The sequence below is a fragment of the Poecilia reticulata genome, linkage group LG1 (assembly GCF_000633615.1).
Source record: "Poecilia reticulata strain Guanapo linkage group LG1, Guppy_female_1.0+MT, whole genome shotgun sequence".
Taxonomy (NCBI): Eukaryota; Metazoa; Chordata; class Actinopteri; order Cyprinodontiformes; family Poeciliidae; genus Poecilia; species Poecilia reticulata.
The window spans coordinates 29,931,157-29,952,056 of NC_024331.1; the positions used below are offsets into that span (position 1 = coordinate 29,931,157).

At 42.8% G+C, this 20,900-nt stretch overlaps 1 protein-coding gene across 6 annotated transcripts in view; it reads left to right on the forward strand.

Moving 5' to 3' along the window:
- Positions 1 to 1,665, forward strand: part of znf827 (zinc finger protein 827) — a 98,302-nt gene extending 96,637 nt beyond the window's left edge. For 3 of the 6 annotated variants that reach the window (XM_008420155.1, XM_008420162.1, XM_017304946.1), the window contains exon 14: positions 487 to 1,665. In XM_008420155.1, coding sequence (XP_008418377.1) covers positions 487 to 1,324 — 838 coding nt within the window. In that variant the 3' untranslated portion in view covers positions 1,325 to 1,665. The remainder of the gene's footprint in view (positions 1 to 486) is intronic. The other 3 variants (XM_008420191.2, XM_008420180.1, XM_008420172.1) reach the window with 3 other exon arrangements.
- Positions 1,666 to 20,900: the final 19,235 nt, after the last annotated feature.

Below are 20,900 nucleotides of genomic sequence, written 5' to 3' on the forward strand. Positions count from 1 at the left end.
GTGCAGGAAGCTCCATTTCTGCTTTTCAAAGATGCACAGATGTATAATTGTTCATCTGTTTGCAGCCATTTTCACACGTGAGTTGGGGGGCGTGGCCAGCAGCAGCTGATTTGGATTTAAAGTGACAGGAGGCCTTAAAAAAGTTCAATCTGAAAGAATTAGCCAGACTAAAATCTCATAGATTTTGTTAAAAAAAAAAAAGTAATTAACATGTTTTGTGTAGTCCATAGTCCTATCCTACCATGTTTAAGAAAGTATGATGGATCACCTTAATTTCTTAAAAATTAAAGCTGCCCAAATGAAACTTTTTGCTCAAAGCAGCACAAACGTAGCACAAACGTTTGACACTAATTTAGTTTGATTTGAAGACGGTAGAGGGGAGAGTAACTCCACTCAGGTTTGTGAACGTACACTTTCCCTTCAGCTGTCTTCTGCTTCTGTGTGTGGCGTCCGTCCTCCCTCCTCCCCTCTCGTTGCATTAACCAGGTGCCCTTTTTGCATCTACTCCACCAACCGTCCAGCGGCCATGGAGTGCCACCTGAAGACGCACTGTAAGGTGGAGTACCGCTGCCGCATCTGCCAGGGTCTGTGGCCGGACCAGGCCTCGCTGGAGGCGCACATGCGGGGGCATCGCCTGGGCAACCACTACAAGTGCGAGCGGTGCGGCTACCTGTCCAAAACGGCCAACAAGCTCATCGAGCACGTGCGCGTGCACACGGGCGAGCGGCCCTTCCACTGCGACCGCTGCTCGTACAGCTGCAAGCGCAAGGACAACCTCAACCTGCACAAGAAGCTGAAGCACGCGCCGCGCCAGACTTTCGGCTGCCGAGAGTGCCCCTTCACCACCACGCACCCCTTCGTCTTCAGCCGCCACCTCAAGAAACATCAGAGCGGAGGCCCGGGGGGGTCGGACGGAGGCGTGGGAGGGGGAGGCGAGGACGAGGAGGAGGAGAAGAGTGGCGGCAGCGGCGGCAGCAGCCCCCTCATGAGCCTGACAGCGTCTCAGGCGCTGCAGTCCGTCGCGCTGTCGCTAACGCTGGGCCGGTCCCGCCAACCGGAGACGGCCAGCACCAACGGCGGCGCGAGCCTCAGCATCAGCAGCCCCTCCCTCTTCCCTCCCTCCTCCCGCCACGTGTTGGAGCAGTACAGGAACGGCGAGCAGGCCCACCTGATCCCCCTCACCACCCTTTACACATTCCACTCGCACCTCCACTCAAGATGGCGGCCGGCCACGTCTCCCCTCGTCTTCGCCTCGCCTTCCCACTCCCACAAACACTCCTTCCTGGCCTACCTGGGACTGATGGAGAGGGCCAAGACTGTGTGACCTCACCCACCTCCACCTCTTGACCAGTGCAGCGGGAGCAACGTCTTTTCCAATCAGACCAGCAGAATAAGCTGGACCAGACAAACATATTAAAGGACGAAAAATAATAAGAAAAAAAAACATTTATAAGAGAAAAACGCTGTACATGCTAAAATGCATTTATATCAAAAAGCTGCTTTTCTTATCAGTTCTATCAATTGAATTATTACTACTACAAGTACTACACTCTATTACCTTTTTGTTTTCTGTTTGTAAGCATCTGAATGACCTGGACCCAGTCGCTTTATCTGATGAAACTCGCGGTTTTATAGGTATTTTTCTTTAGTCGTTTGACAAAAAAACGGTTGGGTAGGGGGAAGGGAAAAAAAGACAAACATTGCAAGTGCTACATTTTAGTGCATTTATGTCCCTTTGCTATTATGCATCGAAATGGCATGCCTGTTTCTGTGTTTCAGCTAGCTGTGACGTCATTAGGAAGCTGAACTCCAGATATCCCGAAGTGTTAACCGCTGCGACTCGGACGCAACCAATGAGACGGGAAAGCTTTTCATCTGAAAGGTCACGTTTCCAAAGCGACGCCTCAGACCATGCACTTACTTACTTATTTATCAACCTTGTACATAGTTTTGTAGCCCCTCGCCCCGTTCCCGTCTGTTTGAGTTGCTTTTCTTTTGTATAACGTGACGGCGTGACGTGCGTTGCTGCTGACTGATCTCAATTCTGTCTCAGAATCAATGTGGTTTTGTGGATCAGATGAAGCTAACAGGTTTGTTTGTTTGTTTGTTTGTTTGTTTGTTTTGTAAGCTTGGAAGATTTGATTACACTGCAAAAACACAAAATCTTACCAAGTAATTTTGTCTAGTTTCTAGAATAAATACCTTAGTACATTTAAAATAAGACAAAACTAACTTACAAGTAACTTTTTAGTGAGATGTAGGAGCTTGTTTTAAGTCGGTAGTTTCTTAGTATTGATGAAAAAGTTCTTGTTTCACTGGCAGATTATTTCATTTATAACAGAAAAAATTTTGTTGTAAGTGAAAAAATCTGCCAAAGCAACTCGTACTTTTTGTAAAATCAACATTAACTAGACAAAAATACTTGGTAAGAGTTTGTGTTTTTGCAGTGACTGTAAATATAGAAAATATTCAATCTGAACTATAATTGAGAAAGATGCATTTATTATCAGAGAAGCTAAATATTAAAGTTTTTTCATATTCCCAGGGGAATAAGCAGTAAAATCTTACAGAGCGGGGGTCATCTCAACACGTCAGCTAGTGTTTAAAAAAATATAGCAATATATGCATCGCTGCAGCTGCGTGCAGTACTGTGCAAAAACATCACCTTCGGTTCTTTTCTCCCAAGATTTCTTTAAATCTGTTAGTTTTAGCTGCTTTTATCCTCGACTTCCTACCAGTAAATTATCACGTTTTTACTAATTAGGTTTAAATTGTTCATCTCTTACCTATGAAGGCATGAAAACCTTAAAACTTAAGGGATGGATCCACAATTCTTAGTCACAGACAAAGATGTATTGTTAGTGGTGGAACCAACCCGACTGGACCGCATCCGCAGTCAAATAAACACGTTTTATTTGTTTTTTTTAGTGGATCTGGACCCAATTGGGTCGTCTGAACTGAAAACTGAGCTGGAAGCTGCTTTATTTTTAACTTTATGGACAAAAATGCTCTGGCTACAACACAAACGATCAAATGACTATTTACAATCAGAGTGATGGAGCTGATAGCATGACTAACCAACCAGCTAGTTAACAGCTTTTGGGAGCAGAGTTACCAGAAAGGAAGATATTTTATGCAATAAGAAGTTTAGCTGGAGTTCATTCAAGTTTTTTATATAATAAATCAATATTATATATGGTGTAACTCTAATTATTTGGCTTATTTTGGCAGCAGTGTCAATTAAGAGACGAGATCACCTTTATTTAAATATTATGACTCAAATGTTATCCTGTGAGATCACAAACCGCCAGTTTAAGTTCGCGACCAAAGATTTCGTCTTAGCTACACGTCGTCAACCTGGTTTTAAAAGCATTACTACATGTTATTTTTTTCCCTCCATTTGTCAACTTTTCTAGTGAAAAACTAAAAATCTTAATTTGCGATCAAAAGAACAGCCAAGGTATGAATAAAACGTATAAAAGAGTTTTAAAAAAAGTCAGGAATGACTGCAATTAAGGGTAAGTTGAGGGTTTAAAACTTTTGCACAGTACTGTAATTAATCATGATGTTTCGCCCGTATGCATGCAGTGCAGCCCCCCAGTCTCCTGTAGTCACTGGGAGGCCTGGTGTTTGGTGATCCCTGCCTTTACGTGTGTCTGTAAGCAAACGTCCTGTTATTATTTCTGAGACCAGGTTGACATCAGCGCAGCAGATATGCAGATCTATGTATCACGCATCCATATGTAGAAGAGATATATGAGAAAACTGTTTTGTGGAGGCGACCTGCTGCGGGTTAGCGAGCTTCCCTGCCAGCCAGAGTCGCCACAGGCCGATTCAATGGTGCTTTTTGGAGCTTTTTGTAATTTTTGTGTACAAAAGAGGAAAAAAAAACTGTTCCAAAATGACTTGAATGAATGTATTTTTGTTTATGTACATGAAAAAGATGCGATACAGAGGAGCGTGAAGAGTTCTGGTAGAGACGGTGAGGGGGGGGAAGCTGGTGTGTCTGGTGGCCTTTCTGTGTCTTTTTCTGTTGGGTTTTTTGTGTTTTTATATTCAGTTTTGTTTTTTTATTACTGAGCCTTTTACATCATATTCAGCATTTTCTACTAACGCTCACCGAGAAGCTCCTGTAGGGTGCAGAGAAGAAGAGAAGCCATGGTTTGTACGGCGTTGCGTTGAGCGGCTCCGGCTAGGCAGGCCGACTTGGTACTGCTGTTCGTCCAACTTCCCCCCTTCTGTCGACCTTTGAGTTTTAATTGCACTCGTTATTGTTACTCTTTAAGCCAAAAGCACTTAAACGTTTTATTTTATTCTTTTTCTCTTTTTTTTTTTTTAGAGCAAACTTGGATCCATAATGGGACTCAATCAGCCCCCCTTCCCTTTAGCTTCTGCTCGTTTCTGACGGTGCAAAAGGCTGCGCCTCTGTGAAATCGGAGAAAAGTCAATGAACACAAATTGCAGGAATTAGACAGTAGAGGTCAAGCTCCCCTCCTGGGAACTAAAGGTCCCAGACTAAATAGTTCTGGCCAATTTTGCACAGTGCTGCACTTTTTTTGATGATGAGAATATGTATTTATCCATAAAAATGCTGAAGGAAAGGTTTGTTCTGGCGACATCAGGCAGCGTAGTTCCAGTATTTTCTTTTTTTAAAAGGCTTTATGTATCGATTGCGCTTGTGTTCCTAAGTGTTCTTCAAGCCAAATTCCCTTATTTGTAATGTTTTTGTATTATTGTTATTATTATTATCTCTGTTTAACAGGTTTTTTTGTTGTTGTTTTTAAATTTCTCTCGTTAAATTTGAAATTTCAACGATCTTGGACCGTTCCTGCGTCTCGCCACCGGATGTGATGTTAGGATCGAATCCGTCACGTCCCGCTCTGGGAGCGACGCCGCAATCGTCTTCCCCCCCCCCCCGCGTTCCATTCCCGTTTGTTTCCTGAGAGAAAGGAGCATCCTTCCCAACTGTTTTATCTTTTATACTCTAGTGCCACTTGGTGGAAGGAAACCACCTGAGACTTCTGAGAATGAGTCAAACTAATTGTCAGGGTCCAGTAGAGTAGGATAAGAATGTGTCCGCGCTTTTTCTGTCTTTTCTTACAGCGGAATCGTGACTTTCTGCACTTCCTCTCGCCCCCTTTAGCTTGAGTTTGATGTTTGGAAAGGTAAACGGGGATCAAGTCGTTTAAAGCACTTATCCTGCTTGTTTTTGTGTTTTGTTTTTCTATGACTGGAGGGGGTTTGCTCAGTTGTCCGCAGCACAATGACCTTCTTTTCAGCTCGACTACCTTCTCAGCACTTCAAAGTATGCATGACACGTTTTCTCTCTGGTCCTTCAGCACTTAATTGTGTTTCCAACTCGACTCCCGGGGTTTGCATTTAGATGCACTGTCTACAGTCGGTTAGCTTTAAGTTTGGCTGTATGTCATGATTAGAAGGAAAAAAAAAAGGCTCAACTATCTTAACTTTTGGCACTTGGTAAAGATTGGTATGTGCTGTACAAAGCTTTTTTTTATTACTCCATTGTTAAGGCTGTACAGGGTTGTGACGATAACTGGTAAATAGATCATTTGTACTTTTTCTTTTTGGGTTTGTATTATTTTATTTTTTTTCTTGTTTCACTTTATTTTATGTTCAACTTGCCAGATCTAAATGTAACAGGATTTGAAAGTAAAGCTTACATCAGATATTACGTCCGTTGTCTGTCGTCTCTTTGGTTGTTGTTGAACAATGTTTTAAATGTCTGTTTGTTACACATGCAAAAATACAAAGTTTAAGTTTTTAATGATGGGGAAAGTCAATTTAACCATTTTAATGTTCAGTCAAAGCTCCTTGAAAGGCAAAAAAGTCCAATTTGTTCTAATTTGCTGTAAAACAATCCAATGTTACAGCCGTTCTGAAGGATTTATGAAACATTAATACAAATTTAGCAACTGATTCTATAATGTTGGTTACAAAAAGAATGAGGTAAAGTTTTTTTCATCCATAGAAGCCCAGGTGATTACATCAAGTAAAGATTTTGTTGGCCAAATCATAGAGGAAGAAATCCTATAACTGCTGCAGGTTTTTGCTCAGCTGTTGTTTTTATTATTGACTCGGAAATGGAAGCTCCAGTAATAAAACTGGATTAAAAATGGAGACTTTCCACTCCTGGCAATAAAAAAAACAAAACGGCAATAATGAACTAGAAAAAAACCTTGAAAATTTACTACTGCTTCTACATGGCAAATCGTTTTAAATGGGTATTTTGAACATTGGAAATATTTGTTTTTAGGCTGTTTGACGAGGCCTTTTTATCATACCGTAGCGAAGACGAGCTCTGTGCTGTTAATCATGTCATAACCACGGGGAGCTTGACATCAAAATGTGTGGCAGATATTTTCTGAGAAAAAAGATAAAACACCAGTTTAAAAAAAGGACACTTTTATATTTTTAAATATAACATCCTTCGCCCTGGATGTCTGACTGCTGACTGAGTGTAGCCGGTCTGTTTGCTCCCAGCGTTGCTCAAAGGCACTGCAGGAGTAGTTTCACCTTAAACGCCTTTGCTACCGCTTTACATCATCAACTAGCAAAGCTAGCTAACCATTAACTAACAGCTTCGTCGCTTGTTTAGAGGTTCTTTCGGAAACGGTAAATCCAAATCAAGTGTTTAATCAAAGAGGCTTCTGTCAGAGTAGGAGGAATGGGATTACCACCTGGCTTGTGCTACACTTGACCTCCCTGTTGAGGAGGTGGAGCCAAAGATCAACTACGAAGCGCCAGCCTCCCTTCCAGACCAGGAAGGTTCCCTGGCCATCCAGATCCTGGAGAGCTTTGCATTTCAGTCTGGTCTACCATCATCAAAGACGTGGAAGAGGTTTCAGGATGTTCTGACCTCTGATAGTCCAGTGGAGTCGATTCGATTTGGGGAGTAAAACTGCAACATTTCAGCTGCTGTGCTTCGTTTTCACACTGAATTATGTCAACGACATGAAAACCTCTGAAGACGACATGAGAACAATTTCCTTCTATTCAAAATGTAAACAAAAATGGAGTAGCATCAGATTTTAGCAGTTGTAGGGTTTCTGTTCTGTCTTTGGTAAAAGGCCACAATCCATTTCTCCCTCTAGACTTGTGCTTTTGTTTTTGGTTGCATTTACCCAGAATGCCCTGCGCTATAGCTGCTTTTGGAGCGCTTGCATCCACATGTGCAGTCAAACTACACCAGGGTTCACTTTAACTGAACCAAGACAGGATTTCTTGCCTTGGTTCCTTGTCTTGAACAAGGTTGTCTTTTTCAAGACAAGAAAAAGAAAACCTCCCAAACGGTTTTGGAGGTTTTGGGAGGTCCCAAAACCTCCCAAAACGAACCAGACTTTCTAGGCAAACGAACTGGAGTTTGATAAAAGTGGACTAAACGGGGCTGGTGTGAATTCACCCCAAATCCAGTTTGATGGGAACTCCTCAATCACAACCTAGTAAAAACCTCAAACGGTCAACAGCGAACCGTTTTAGGCTACAGAGAGCGTCTCAATCATCCATCGGCAGCACCAGGTAAGCAAGAAGCACCAATCATCTATGAGGGACGAGGCGTTCTCTAATTTCTAACAAAAGCATGCCGAGATAATAATAAGGAATAGGATCTGTCACTGTGTCGCGCTGGTGTTCTTATTAGAGCGATGGGAGGTCCCTCAGCCTCTCCTTTCTGTGTTGCAGTAATGAAAGTTACAGCACGTTCTCGCCCAGCCAAAGGTTGGCCCTGCCTAATGAAAACAGATGAAGCAGAGATAAAGTGTTTGCCGACATTAAGGGACTCATTTATCACCGTTAGGCCTGGAGCTACAGAACACCTTGGTCTGGAGCCTTCCTCTAACAGGCGCTGCCTCCCAGCACCCCAGTGGCTCTGCAGCCTCCCAGACGCATGCAGCCCTCCATCTTCGCCTCCGTTTCCTCTGTCATTCCTTACATGCTCGCATTGTGCTGCACACACCCACACCATCTTATCTGCACACGTTACACATTCAGCAGGAGGGTGGAACAGAGAAAAGAGCGTTTTAGAGGAACCCTTATCAGATCTGAAGGATTTGGTAGTCCTTGCGGGACCGCCATCACTGCGCCCCCGACGTTGACCCTAGTGGGTTCAACAGCCATCCGACGCTGAATCTCCTCTGTTGTGGGGCCATGTTCTCATCTAGCTGCTCATCTTGCCTGTGTATTAATGAATCTTTTCGGCTGTGTTTAAAGCTGCTTAATTAAGTTCAAAGCAGCGCTCGGGGCACAGCGCGCCTGCTCAGCCGACCTCTCTACGAGTGGAAGTGTTGATTAGGAAGTAAAGAGACATTGCGGCACTGCAGGGGATGGCTATTGATTGAAGGGATAGAAAAACCTCATTTGGATTTTTTTTTTTTTTTTTTGGACTTGAATATCAGGCATCTAACCGGGAATGATGGTATTCATTCCCTGAATCCCAATAACGCCCCTTCTGCGCCAACAGTTTGGTGAAATTGCCAACTAAGTGAGGAATTTCTGCGATGAGACCAAACGGCGGAGTTTTCCCACATCCCAATAAAAGCCCTTCACCCCAGGCCGAGTTGGCTGCGCCGTGTCGACCTTTCGTCACAACCTCGTCGAAGTTGGCCGCTGTCGATCAATAGCATGTTAGCTTTTTGTTTGTAGGTTCAGGCCGCCTTGGCTTTATTACAGCTGCAGAGAGTCACGGGGGAGCCATGCAACGCTTTGAGAGAGTGGAGCTCCCTCTTGTTTGCCAAAAGTGTAATCCCGCCGTGACCTGCTGCAACCCTGCCCTGAGAGGAAAGCTGCTTAGACAGAAGTGTGTGTCTGTGGGAGCTCCCAGCTGCCTGGCCTCTATACAACATGTACCTCACTCCGTTTTTTTGCCTTCGCAGCATCTTTTTACTGCATGTCTTATCTTACCCCTCTCTCTCTCTCTCTCTCTCTCTCTCTCTCTCTCTCTCTCTCTCTCTCTCTCTCTCTCTCTCTCTCTCTCTCCCTCTCTCTCTCTCTCTCTCTCTCTCTCTCTCTCTCTCTCTCTCTCTCTCTCTCTCTCTCTCTCTCTCTCTGTTTCCTCAGTCTGTAAATTCAACGCATGCTTCATTCAGCCTCAATGCTCGCCCTCTTCGCCGCTTATTCATCTTCCATCAAGGTTTTGAGCCACGGCTTTGGTAAGTGGAGACAGATCTAGCTTTTTTTTTTTGCCCTCCCTCTCTCTAACAGAGAAAATAAACACACAGTCCTGCCACAGATAACCTTCAGTGAAGTCTGCAGAGCAGGACCAGCGGAGCACAGGAAGGAGAAAATGAAGGGAAGGAAAATGACCTCTGGTATCGATTCGGTTCGAGTTGAAGTCAGGGCTGAAACAAGCTCCGCCAAGGCAGCTTGTTGATTTTTGCAAATCTATTCAGCTTTGAAAAAAAATTATGGGGGGTGGGGGGGAGGAAACTTAGCGAATGTGAAATTCAATGTTTATTCAGACCTTAAACGATTGTTGAAGTTCACCCGACCTGCAGGGAGCATATGCAGTTCAATGCAGCGGGGCAAGAAGATGACATGTTCCAGCTTGTTAAAAAAAAGCATTCCTCATTTACACCAAGACGTTGCATGATCTGATGGGCTGGCTTGTTGTCATTTACTAAAAAAAAAAAAAAAAAAAAGCTGGACACACATGCATGTTATTATCAGCGCCCGTCCCAGGAAAATAGCATCAGTGGCCGCCCGCTCCCCCGCTGCGCCCGCTCCCCAATCTCTGGGGTGAGACATCACTCTGCGGGGGTCAGCAGCAATCTGATTCGGGAGGCACTGCGGGGGGTGTTTGGGGTGAACGGCTTACCCACAAGTCTGTGGGCCAGGCGTATCCAGACTTTAGGCGGCCCGAATCAGCAGGGGAGACAGATCATTCCCCCCCCTGCTGGCTGCCGCCTCAGATATGAAGCTAATGCTGGGCCACTCCARCTGAATGACAAACACATCGTTGAGCTAAAGGACCAGGAGGAGGATGGTAATGGGCTCCGGGAGACCAGCGATATGGCAGGCCATTGCSATATAAAATCAAACCATCCTCTCCTATATATTTACTGTCTAAGATGTTGATATAAGTCATGTTGTTATTTAAAAACACAGYTTTAAAGTGAAACTAAGATTTTCTTGAAACCCTAAAAGTTTCTAATGGCCTTTATAGCTGCTCTTGATGTGCATTATAGATGTCCACACTGCAAAAACACAAAGTTTCTTGGTCTAATTTTATCTTGACACACTTGAAATAAGACAAAATTGAATTACTTTTCAGTGAGATACAGGAGCTCGTTTCAAGTCAGTAATTCCTTAATATTGAGGGGGGGGGAGTATAGTTACACTTTTGTAAGTGATTATTTCACTCACAACATGGGAAAAGTCGYTTTGTTATGAGCTAAAATAATCTGCTAGTTGAGCTTTTTCATGAATATTAAGGAATTTTTAACAAGTGTTTTTTTTCTTGCTTCAAAGCTGCTTGTAAGTTSGTTTTGTCTTGTTTTAAATGTACTAGCGCACCTTTCACAGGTAGCTGAACTGCAATGCTAATGCTAACTTTAAGCAGCTGGCTGGCTTAACAAGCACATGCCAATATTTTTTAGCAGCTGCTTGTGCTAACTCTAACGTCCTCGGTAGCTATTTATGCTACATAAAGTTAGCATTACTGCAGTTCTAATGCTAGCTTGATTTATAAGCTAACTGATGCTAGCTTCCACTACCAGTTGTGCTGCTACATGAATACTGGTCTTTATGCTAGCAGGAAGTATTCAGGTTAAACTGTTTCATTTTTATTTTTCCTGCTGTATAACTAGCTGCATTTATGTAAACATGCCAACTGATACTGTAATTAATCTTTGCTGCTTTAATTGTATTAACCACCCAAAGAGGACAAGTCCAACCCAAGTTAAAAGCACCATATTTTCACACTAAATAGCAAGAATATGAATGTCTGGGACATGAAAACCAAAACATGTGGTAGTTAACTCTTTAAATATAAAGGATTCTGTAATTTGAGCTTTAAAGAATGATGGTTGAAGTGTCTAAAATTTTCATTTCTGCAAGAAAAATGTTCAATTTGACCAAAGGAAATGTAAAATCCAGAAATGTGTGCATCTTTTCATTAGATTCGGTTGAAATTTATGTTACAAATTAACTTGCCATACAGCTCTTTCCAACTATAATCTTGGAAATGGATAAGAAACAAGCCTGCTGACTCCCCTATTGTCAGGCTCTGCTGTTACCATAGCATTCAGTGACAGCCACCAGCCATAGGTTACTTAGTTTCTATGGGTAACAATCGACACTGCACTTCACTTCCACTGTGACACTGAACTTACTGCTGCAACCCACTGATTCTCAACAGCTTGCAAAAGCTCTCAAAGATATTCATTTTAAAACAACAAAGCACACTTGAGTCTGTGTTTTTATTGCGGTTATTTTAGCGATTCTGGATCTGTTGCCGTCTAAAGTGAAGAGAAGTAGTCAAGAGAATGCGGCCCAAGGTCGAGCCCAGACTAATCTGCCTGCTTATTTCCCTGGATGGAGTAATGAAGAAGATCCTGACCTCTGGCCGACCAGGAGAATCTGGAGCAGAAATCTGTCCTGGATACTAATTAGGCAAAAGTAAACTGAAATATTAAAATAGACAAACATATACGACATACGGTAACACAAGACAGTGTATAAGATCTGAGGCATTGTAAAATAAGACTTTGAAACGCTTTAGCGCTGAAAAAGAATTAGCTTTGATGTTCTGCACCTTCTGCCATAAAATGTAAAGTCTGACAGGATAACAAGCTGCTTCTTAGTCCACATTCAAAAGACGAGAGTTGATTATAACCGGGTTAGCTCCCCTAATTAACTTCTGCACTTGAGCTTTTAATGATTTCCATGATTCAATTATCCCTAACTAAATTCCTGTCTTCAATCAATTAAAGCTACAGCAGCAGAGTCATCCATCTTCTGATCAGGACATCAGAAATCCCTCCATCCATTCTCGTTTGTCCAGGGAGCGGGTCAAGCAAATTAAAAACGCTTTGCATCCATCTATGTCCTCTCATCTTTTCCTTCACATATTCCAACCTTTATTCTGTTTACTTTTGATGTGTTTGGGATGGATGTGGACCGCTGCGTGGCTTTAACTTTACAGATATCAACCCAGTGTTTAATAAGTTTAACCTGCAGCAACAAATAACAGCAATGCCTCCAGAGGCATCCTCTAGCTTTGTGGGGCCCCTGAGCAGGATGCTGTTTGGGGCCCCAAGTTTATAAAAGTACAATGAAGAGATTAATAACCATTTAGATGTTCCACAAAAAAAAAAAACTAAAGGTGAATTAAACAATACAAAACTACAATACAGGGGAAAATGGCAATATTTTATACATCAATAAAAATACCAATTTTGAATGTTTGTAAAAACTCTGCTAGAATCTAAATTAACAGGTAAAGTGTCAGTAGCTTTGTTTCCATTACTAACATGCACAAAACTTTGTCAATTTTCTGCTTATGTCAAAAAACAATTTTGCAATTGTGGTGTTTTTCCATTAAATAATAAATTAAAGTCACACATGAATAGGTTTGTTCACACGATAAGCCATTAAACAGCATCATCCTCCGACCACTTCCTGTCGACGTCTTCGTCTTTTCCACCAGTAGTAACATCTGTTTGTTAATCATGACTTGTGTGAAAAAAGTCATGATTATTCAATGACAATTTAAGCCATTTCAAACTGGCACAAAACCTTTTTTTTTTTTTTAAGAGTTTGTTTTTAATCAAATTTATTTTTAAATATGATCAATGGAAACTCAGCTTGTCTGTTATTCACATGGAAGCACAAACTATTCATTCACATGTGACAAAGCTGAGCTTATGAGGAACAAGTTACAGCTAACTAATAATTACGAAAGGCTAGCTAGCATGACAAAAAAAAAACGTTACAAAATTTTAAAAAGACATTTCACCTCTTATCCAGCTAACGTCCCCAACAAGTGTGTCACCTTTATCCTCCATTTCCTCTGGTTTGCTTTGCTTCTGTTTTTCCAGGCTACTAAACTTCTTTTGGATGCCATTTTGTCAAGTTTACGTTTCTTGCTAACAGCAATTAAGAGTCACTTATTCCTGCCATACATGTCAATGCCAAATATGATCTAATAATGTTGATATTTGCCGTTAATTTGATTCATATCTCTTTTTTAAGCGTTTAAAGAATGTAAAGATAAAGAGTTTATAGCGGGAAACGTTTGGCACCATCTTCTGGAACACAGAGAAAGTTTCTTCTTAAGATGTTTTAAAGCAAAAATCCCACAAAGAGGCTGGTAAAAAATTAAACATTAATGTTCGAAACCGTCAAAGAGATTTCTGCAACTGTTGTCAGCAACGCTCAGGTCTGTTTAGCCTGTTCAGAGTTGAATTAGAGGAGGAAGAAGAAGGAGCACAGAAATGGTTGCCAAGGTGCCCAGATAGTCATTTAACCCTCATTGGTTGAGAGGGAAGCCAAGGGCAGCGCAGCCTTTTCACATGCTGCTCTTTCCATCCCCATTATCTCCTCCGTCTCATCCCTTCACCCAGCAATGTGGTGTCCATGAAAGGGTTTAGCATTTTGTTAAAGGGAAATACCAGACTGTGCTCTTTCTGTGCAGGCGCGCAGGACGGGGGCCGAAGATTAGGTTTGATGTTTTATCGCCGCGGCGCCTTTCTTTTCAGCAAAAATAATTTAACAGCAGTCCCCCAGCTGCAGAGCGCAGCGTCAGGGCTGGTTTGGTCACATTTAACCGCGGGTTAGATCAAACACAAACACAGGCCGGCTACACTGCGGCGGGCCCCGTTTCAGCACCCCACCATGATCAAATCTGTGGCTGAAACACGGCCGCAAACTTCAACTTCATCTCACTCAGAAGGGTTCTTTCAGGCTCTCGCTTTTATTCCCATTTAGGATTAGGATTGGACGGAGAGTACGTTCCTTGGCACATTTTTCAACAGAGCTCCCCCTGGAGCTGCAGGACAAAGACTATCGCAACAATTACTCTGACAGCGCTTTTCTAAAGTGCACTTGATTTATTTGATTAGCTGAGATTAATGAGTCTCCCAACAGCCAACCGAGATGTGCAGCACCACCCAACGATCCATCCAGCAGCTGAAGGAGTCCACAGGTCAAGAAACGAGAAATAAACAAAACTACAAAACTGATAATGTCACATCCAGCCCTTTGGACATGTAATCATACTCCTTGAATCTTTTTCACATTATATTATGTACAGTCTCAGGTTTATGTGATAAACCAACAGGGGTGAAATTATTAATCATGATCAATTAATTAAGTAATTTAGCAATCGATTGATCGTTAACTGGAGTATTGAGCCTATTGTCTAAAGAACAATATGCTAATTAAACAAACAAAAAAATGCATTTAGGATTAAAACAATCCTTTGTCTGTAAACATGTTCTACCCAAACTGCTCAGGTGACAAATTTAGCTTCTCCTTTTCAAATTCTGTAAAAAGGGAAAAAAAAACAATTATCTTTTGCTATTCCGTTATCAATCAATTAAAATTATACCAGATTAGCCAAACACTGAATTCAAAACAGTGCAGAAAAGACTGAGCTGTTCACATGATGGATGATGCTGTTAGTGTTTTTGCATTGCAGATGCATCAAGCATACACTAATTTAATGCTTTGTTGTTGCATGTCAAGAAATGTTTATTCTCTTACTTTGAAAGGAATTGAATTGATTATTTGCATTTTTTCATGTATTTCTAATTTTGTACAAAGTTGAAGGTGCAAGTTCTTAAAATCCGATTAATCGTCACAATAACTAAAATAACCAGCCCTAAAAGCACATCTCACATCTTTTCAGACTCCCCCCCCCCCCCTTCACACAGTTACCGCTAAATGAAATGTCACCTAACCTATATGAAGATGTCTACTGTGTGAGACCTAGTCTCAGTATAAACAGGCCTATGGGTTTGTTAGGGAACATTAGTGAACAAGCAGCATCACAAAGACCAAGGAACTCACCAGAAACTGTACAAAATAATTGGTTTGTTTTCTCCCCTCCAGGCTAAATGCTGAATTATCTGCCTCTTCAAAGTTTAAATAACTTGGAGACACCCGGCCTCCCACTCTGTGCCAGGAAGTGCAGCGTTGTGCTCGCTGGTCGGCTGTTTCCAGGCCAGCAGCAGGTTACAGTCCGGTGCTGTTGGCATCGACTGCCGCCCATCTGCCCGAGTTGACACGTTTGCTCTTACATCGCTTGTTTCCGGAGGACGGAACGTGCTGCGGTGTCCTGGCAGAGCTCCCTGAAATGTCAACCTGGCGTAACAAACCCGCGCCGCCCCTTGGACCTGGCGGGCCTGGCGGCGCGGGCCGCTGCCCCACATCAGACGGGCAGCGTGAGCCAGGAACATGCCACGGTAACACACACCGCTGATGGACTGCTGGGGCGCCACCATCTTGTCCGGGGTGAATACGGCTTGTTGGGTTGGGGAGGAGGATGATTGTTCTCATTATAGGCCTTGAACCTTTTCAGGACATCAGGCCAGCGGATGAGAATGGGAATCCATTCAGGGAACAAAATCTCACCAAGTACTTTTGTACAGTTTCTGAGCAATAAAACTAACTTACAAGTTTGTTTCCATAAATAATCCCTTATTGATTAAAAAGTACTTGGTCCACTGGTGGATTATCTCACTTATACAGAGACAGTTTTCTCAAAGTGAAAAAATCTGCTAGTGGAAAAAGTACTTTAAAAAAATCAATAAAGAAATTATTAAAACAAGCTCCTTTATTGTGCTTGAACGTTACTTGTAAATTAATTTTGTCTTATGTTAAATGCATTAAGATATTTGCACTAGAAACATTGTGTTTTTGCAGTGATTTAAAATGTTTTTTATCAGAATCTTGTCTTGAGCCCAAACTAAGTTACAGACTATAAAACATGCAGAAGTTGCTGTATTTAGTGTTTGTTCACACAAAATAATTCAAGCATTTTCAAGGTCAGTTTTAAACTTTTCCAGGACCACTTTTGGTAGATTAAGACAAAACAAATGAACTAAAATAATTAGTTTTAACTCACTGTTACATGTTGTCATTTATTACTGTTATTAATATCTTGTCATAGTATTAAACTATAGCAGGAACAAGGTAAACTAAAATAACTTGATGAAAACATGCAAATTTTGGGAAAACAACCTTATTTTGTCTCTAGGATGAGATGTTTTTTGACTATTGAAATTTGTTTATTTTGCTGAACTGTAATGGAAACACTTTTTTTGTGTCACGAGTCACATGACCAACAACTGGATGTTACTATTGGTGGAAAAAACAACAAAGACGACGACAGGAAGTGGTTGGAGGATGAACAAGTTTTTTAATGACATCGTGTGAACAAACTTATTTTCATATGATTTTAATATGGATTATTTTATTGAATGGTAAAACTATTGTAAAATAGTTTTTAAGACATTAGCAATAGTTTTGCCTACATTTGTAATGAAAATGCTGCTACTGAAACAATTGAAACAAATTACGTCAAGTTAAATGACCTTCCTGTTCAAATTAAATGCTTAAACAGTTACAAAAAAAATGTGTTGAAAATGTTCTCACCACGTTTTCTGGCATTTAGCAAATAGAAATAATTTTGATTATTCTAACCGAGTTTAGTCAGATTTCACTTCAAACAGTGGAAAATAAAAGTGTCTGGTTTCAACTGTAAATACGTTTTTAATCAAACTTTTAGATTGCACTTTATTACAAAACTGTGCAGCTTGAATATCAAGCAATCTCCAAATCTTAAAAACGCTGCATTTAAACGGAAGGATTTTAGCCTGGTTTGGTGCAGATGGTGCAGGAGGTGCAGCGAGGTTCTGGTGTTGGCTGACTCGGGCCTGCAGGCCCCTCAGGGCAGCAACTGTGAGCGGTCATTAACTCGGTGAGCAGCAGAGAGGGGACTCCTGCAGTAGTTAACAGCTAAATCCTCCTCATCGGTGCTAAGCACCAACAACAGCTCCGTCCTCAGCGCCAAAGAACATCGTGTTGGACCTTATAAAAAACTAGACGTCGTTATGCAAGAGCGAACCAGGAAGCGGTGGATCTCTACTGCTCTGTGCCGAATGTGAGGTTACAGCCAGAGCGCCTGGCAGCTGTCCATACAGTGAATCGTGTGTGTGTGTGTGTGTGTGTGTGTGTGTGTGTGTGTGCGTGTGTGTGTGTGTGTGTGGATGAATATGTGTGTGCGCGGATGAGCTGTGGACAGGTATGACAGGCTGACCTCCACGTGTTACCAGAGAGAGTGTGTGGCCCAGTGTTACCTGTCATAACACGGGCTGCCTGGGGCCCAGAGCAGCAGCCTGACCAGGCCACTGGGCAGCCAGAAATAATAGAGACTGGCAACAGGGCAACGAGGGGTCACATGGAGGGAGAGACAGGGAGGAGGAGGAAGAAGGGATAGGGGAATATGACAGGAGGATTCTGCATGCAGTTTTTACTCCATGACAAATTTAAAGACTTTTACTGGTTCTATACATTTATAGAAGAGATGGATGGATGGATGGATGGATGGATGGATGGATGGATGGATGGATGGATGGATGTTTCTTTAATGGGAAGAGGATTATAATCTGTAAATATCAACGTATTTCCCTCCATCTTGTTCAGGCCTGGAAAACCTTTAATCCGTATTCCAGACTTTTTCCACCAGACTTTGTGGAAATGTTCTGTTTGGACACGGAGGCAAAACATTTACTGCAGTGAGAATAATGAGTAAAACGGGTCAATCAAGGAGCGAAGGCATGCASTTATCCTTCACAGCTACAAATCAAATCAAGAAAATCTTTCATTTCAGTCTCAAATAACAACAATTCACGTCATTTCCCACTAGAACCGAACCCACTTCCATCACTTCCCGCTTGTTTCGCCACTGAAAGGCGGCCGTCGTGCCGTCGCTGGCCTGCAGACGTCCAACCGTCCAAATTCACTCTGAGGAACTTGGCCGGCAATTAAAAGCTCTGGATTAAAAGTGATTGCGTTTTGGGTCCTGAGGAGGCGCTGGCCGCCATCTTGAGGGGTCTCATTAACATGTCCGCCGCGGGCCGCGCCGAGCGGGGCCACGGGCAGTTAGAAAAATAATGGAGACATTATCAGCGTTAATGTCCTGTACCGGGAGTGGAGGAGATTTTATAACCACCATTGTGATGAGCCACAGGCAGACAGTCTTGCGGAAAAAAGGGGAAGGTTGGATAAAGATAACCCGTCTTCTGACCAGAACCCCTGTGTGTGTTTTTGATCAGCTCCTACACGTTGGGAGCCCGAGCAGCTGGATTTCATTAATTGAGTGCTGGCAGCRCTCCGCTCTGGCGGCAGGGGTGAGTCACACTGGTGGGATTGGTCTCTCTCTCCCTGATATCATCTTCCAACCATAACTACAAATAATTATTCACTCAAATCCATTACCGGGGGTCAATCAAGTTCCCCAATCTGTTCTAAAGTCCAATTACTGGCGCCAAGGCTCCATTCGTGCCTTCCTGCAGATGAAGGCCTTGCCCACAGGCGACCCAGTAAATTACACACAGCAAACAGCGGAGTGTACATGTGTGGGAGAGTGGGCCTCCTCAGGTGTGTAATAAAGCAGAGGTACATACTGGACTCCCCTGGGGCATATTCTCACTGAACCATCCAGCAGACTTCACCGGGTTAAATAGAATTAGCTCCGCGCAACGAGATGCACTTTGAATACCAACTGCGGCTCCGCACTCTACAGGCTAGAGAGCACGCAGCGCGCACACTGAAGCCTGGTATTAACATCCATCTCTGCGGTTGATATAATAAGACGTGTCGCCATGAGGGTCTTCTTRTGAAGAGGCAGCAGCGTGACCCATCACAGCCGCGTAATGAGCGAGGCGCTACATGTGCCGGGGAGCCGAGCTGCAGCTCGCCGACGCCATTAAGGAGAGAGAGGCCTACTCCAACGTTTCTTAAGAYAGGAAAGCACTTTGAACTGCCTCGTTGCTGAAATGTGCTATACAAATAAGCCTGATTGATCGATTGATCGATCGATCGATGGAGGACATGCTGTTTGCTAGAGGAGCGGAGAATTATAAGCCAGTTCTGATTTCCAATTTTTGCATTTTTGTACTCTACTAATTTCTGGTCTTGACTCAAAGATCAACTTTGAGTCAATCTTGACTCAAAGATCAACTTTGAGTCAAACTGTGGGCCTCCAAAAATGTCGGAATTGAGTCATGAGACGGTAAACGATTCCCAACCCAAGTTTGGAGCCACGCATACGGAAAAGGATTTAGGGTCACTGAAAAAACAAATGAATAAAAAAAAAATCTGATTTTTACAACTGAATTACAACTTTACCCTGAATTCAGATTTTAAACTCAGAATTATGGCTTTTCTCAAAATTCAGTTTTTTTCCCCTCAGAATTCCGATGTTAATCTCAGGATTACAACTATAACCTCAGAATTCCGACTTTTCTCAGAATTCCAATAATTTTTTCACAAAATTTTTTTTTTTTCCCCTGAAAATTCTGACTTCTTTTCTCATAATTTTGACCTTTTCTCATCATTCTGATGCTCAGAGTGCCGACTCAGAATTCTGACTTTTTTCCTCATAATTCCAACTTTCTCAAAATTCCGACCTTTTTCTCAAAATCCTGACATTTTTTCTCAGAATTCTTCTTTTTTCTCTCAGAATTWCAACTTTTTTCTCAGAAGTCCGACAAATTCAGAAGATTAAAGTCAGAATTAGTCTGWTTGGATTCCGACCCCTAGTAAAAAGCCAGGCAGCTTATCCGGCTGAGTGTGTGTGTGTCTCTGTGTGTGTGTGAAAGGAGGGAACGGACRGTGCCTGGGTGTGATGTGTGCAACGAGCAAAGCAGCAGGGGCGGCTGAAGCTGTGCAGCTCAGCAGTCCATGGCCAGTTTGTCACTGCCCCCCCCTCCCAAATCAACCAGGTAGCAGTGCTGCTCTGACATTTCCCTCCGTGTCAGGCTTCCCCTTACGCTCTGATCTGAGCAGAAAACAACTAAACTCCAACACTGATACAACCAGCAGCAGGAAGACAAACACAGATGTGTTTCCAGGCTACAACATGCCAGCTCTGACATTTTTAGCAGATCCAGTTTTTCGGGGTTTTCTCTCCAGACTTTGAGGCTTTGTGAGGGGAGCAGAGTTCCTAGAATGAAAACAGCACAAAGGCTCTGTTTAGATTTGTCCTACAGACTGCTGACACCGTCTTTCTAATCCTGTCCATTAAACATGAGAAACCTCATCAAAGAGGCAGTCTCTATCCCTCTGCTTACATTCAAGAGATCCAGCAAAATGCTAAACACATGTGCAGCGACTCTGTGTTTAGGCTAAAATGGCCGAACACGAGCCGGCAGCAGTTGATTAAATCTTTCTTAGCGAAACCGCATGGTGTTGTTTACACTGGAGATAACTGTGTGTATACCTGTGTGTGTGTGTGTGTGTGTGAGAGACAGCTGCAGAACTCACTGTACCCTGTTGCAAAGCCAGAGCAGTCACAGTGTGTATGCGTTTGTGTCAGCATGATGGAGGAGAAGGGAGTTACTCAGACCTAATGAATCCATCTGCATTCAGGGGGCATTCTTCCTCTCGTACGCAGACGGGAGCAAACGAGCAGCGACCTGGGAGTCTGTCCAGCAGCCTGGCAAGGACGGGCACAGATAACCGAACGCACCCAATGATTTCCCCCTAAAATACACACAGACAGGCTAAAAGCTGCCGTCTTCTACTTTGTACTGTTCAAGGAATCACTTTTTTTTTTTTTCTTGGAGGAGGAGGAGGAGGGGAGCAGGGGCTACAGCACAGCCTGTCCTCCAGGAGAGTGGCAGCTGTTGATGTCTTCACCCCCGAGTGACCTGGCACCC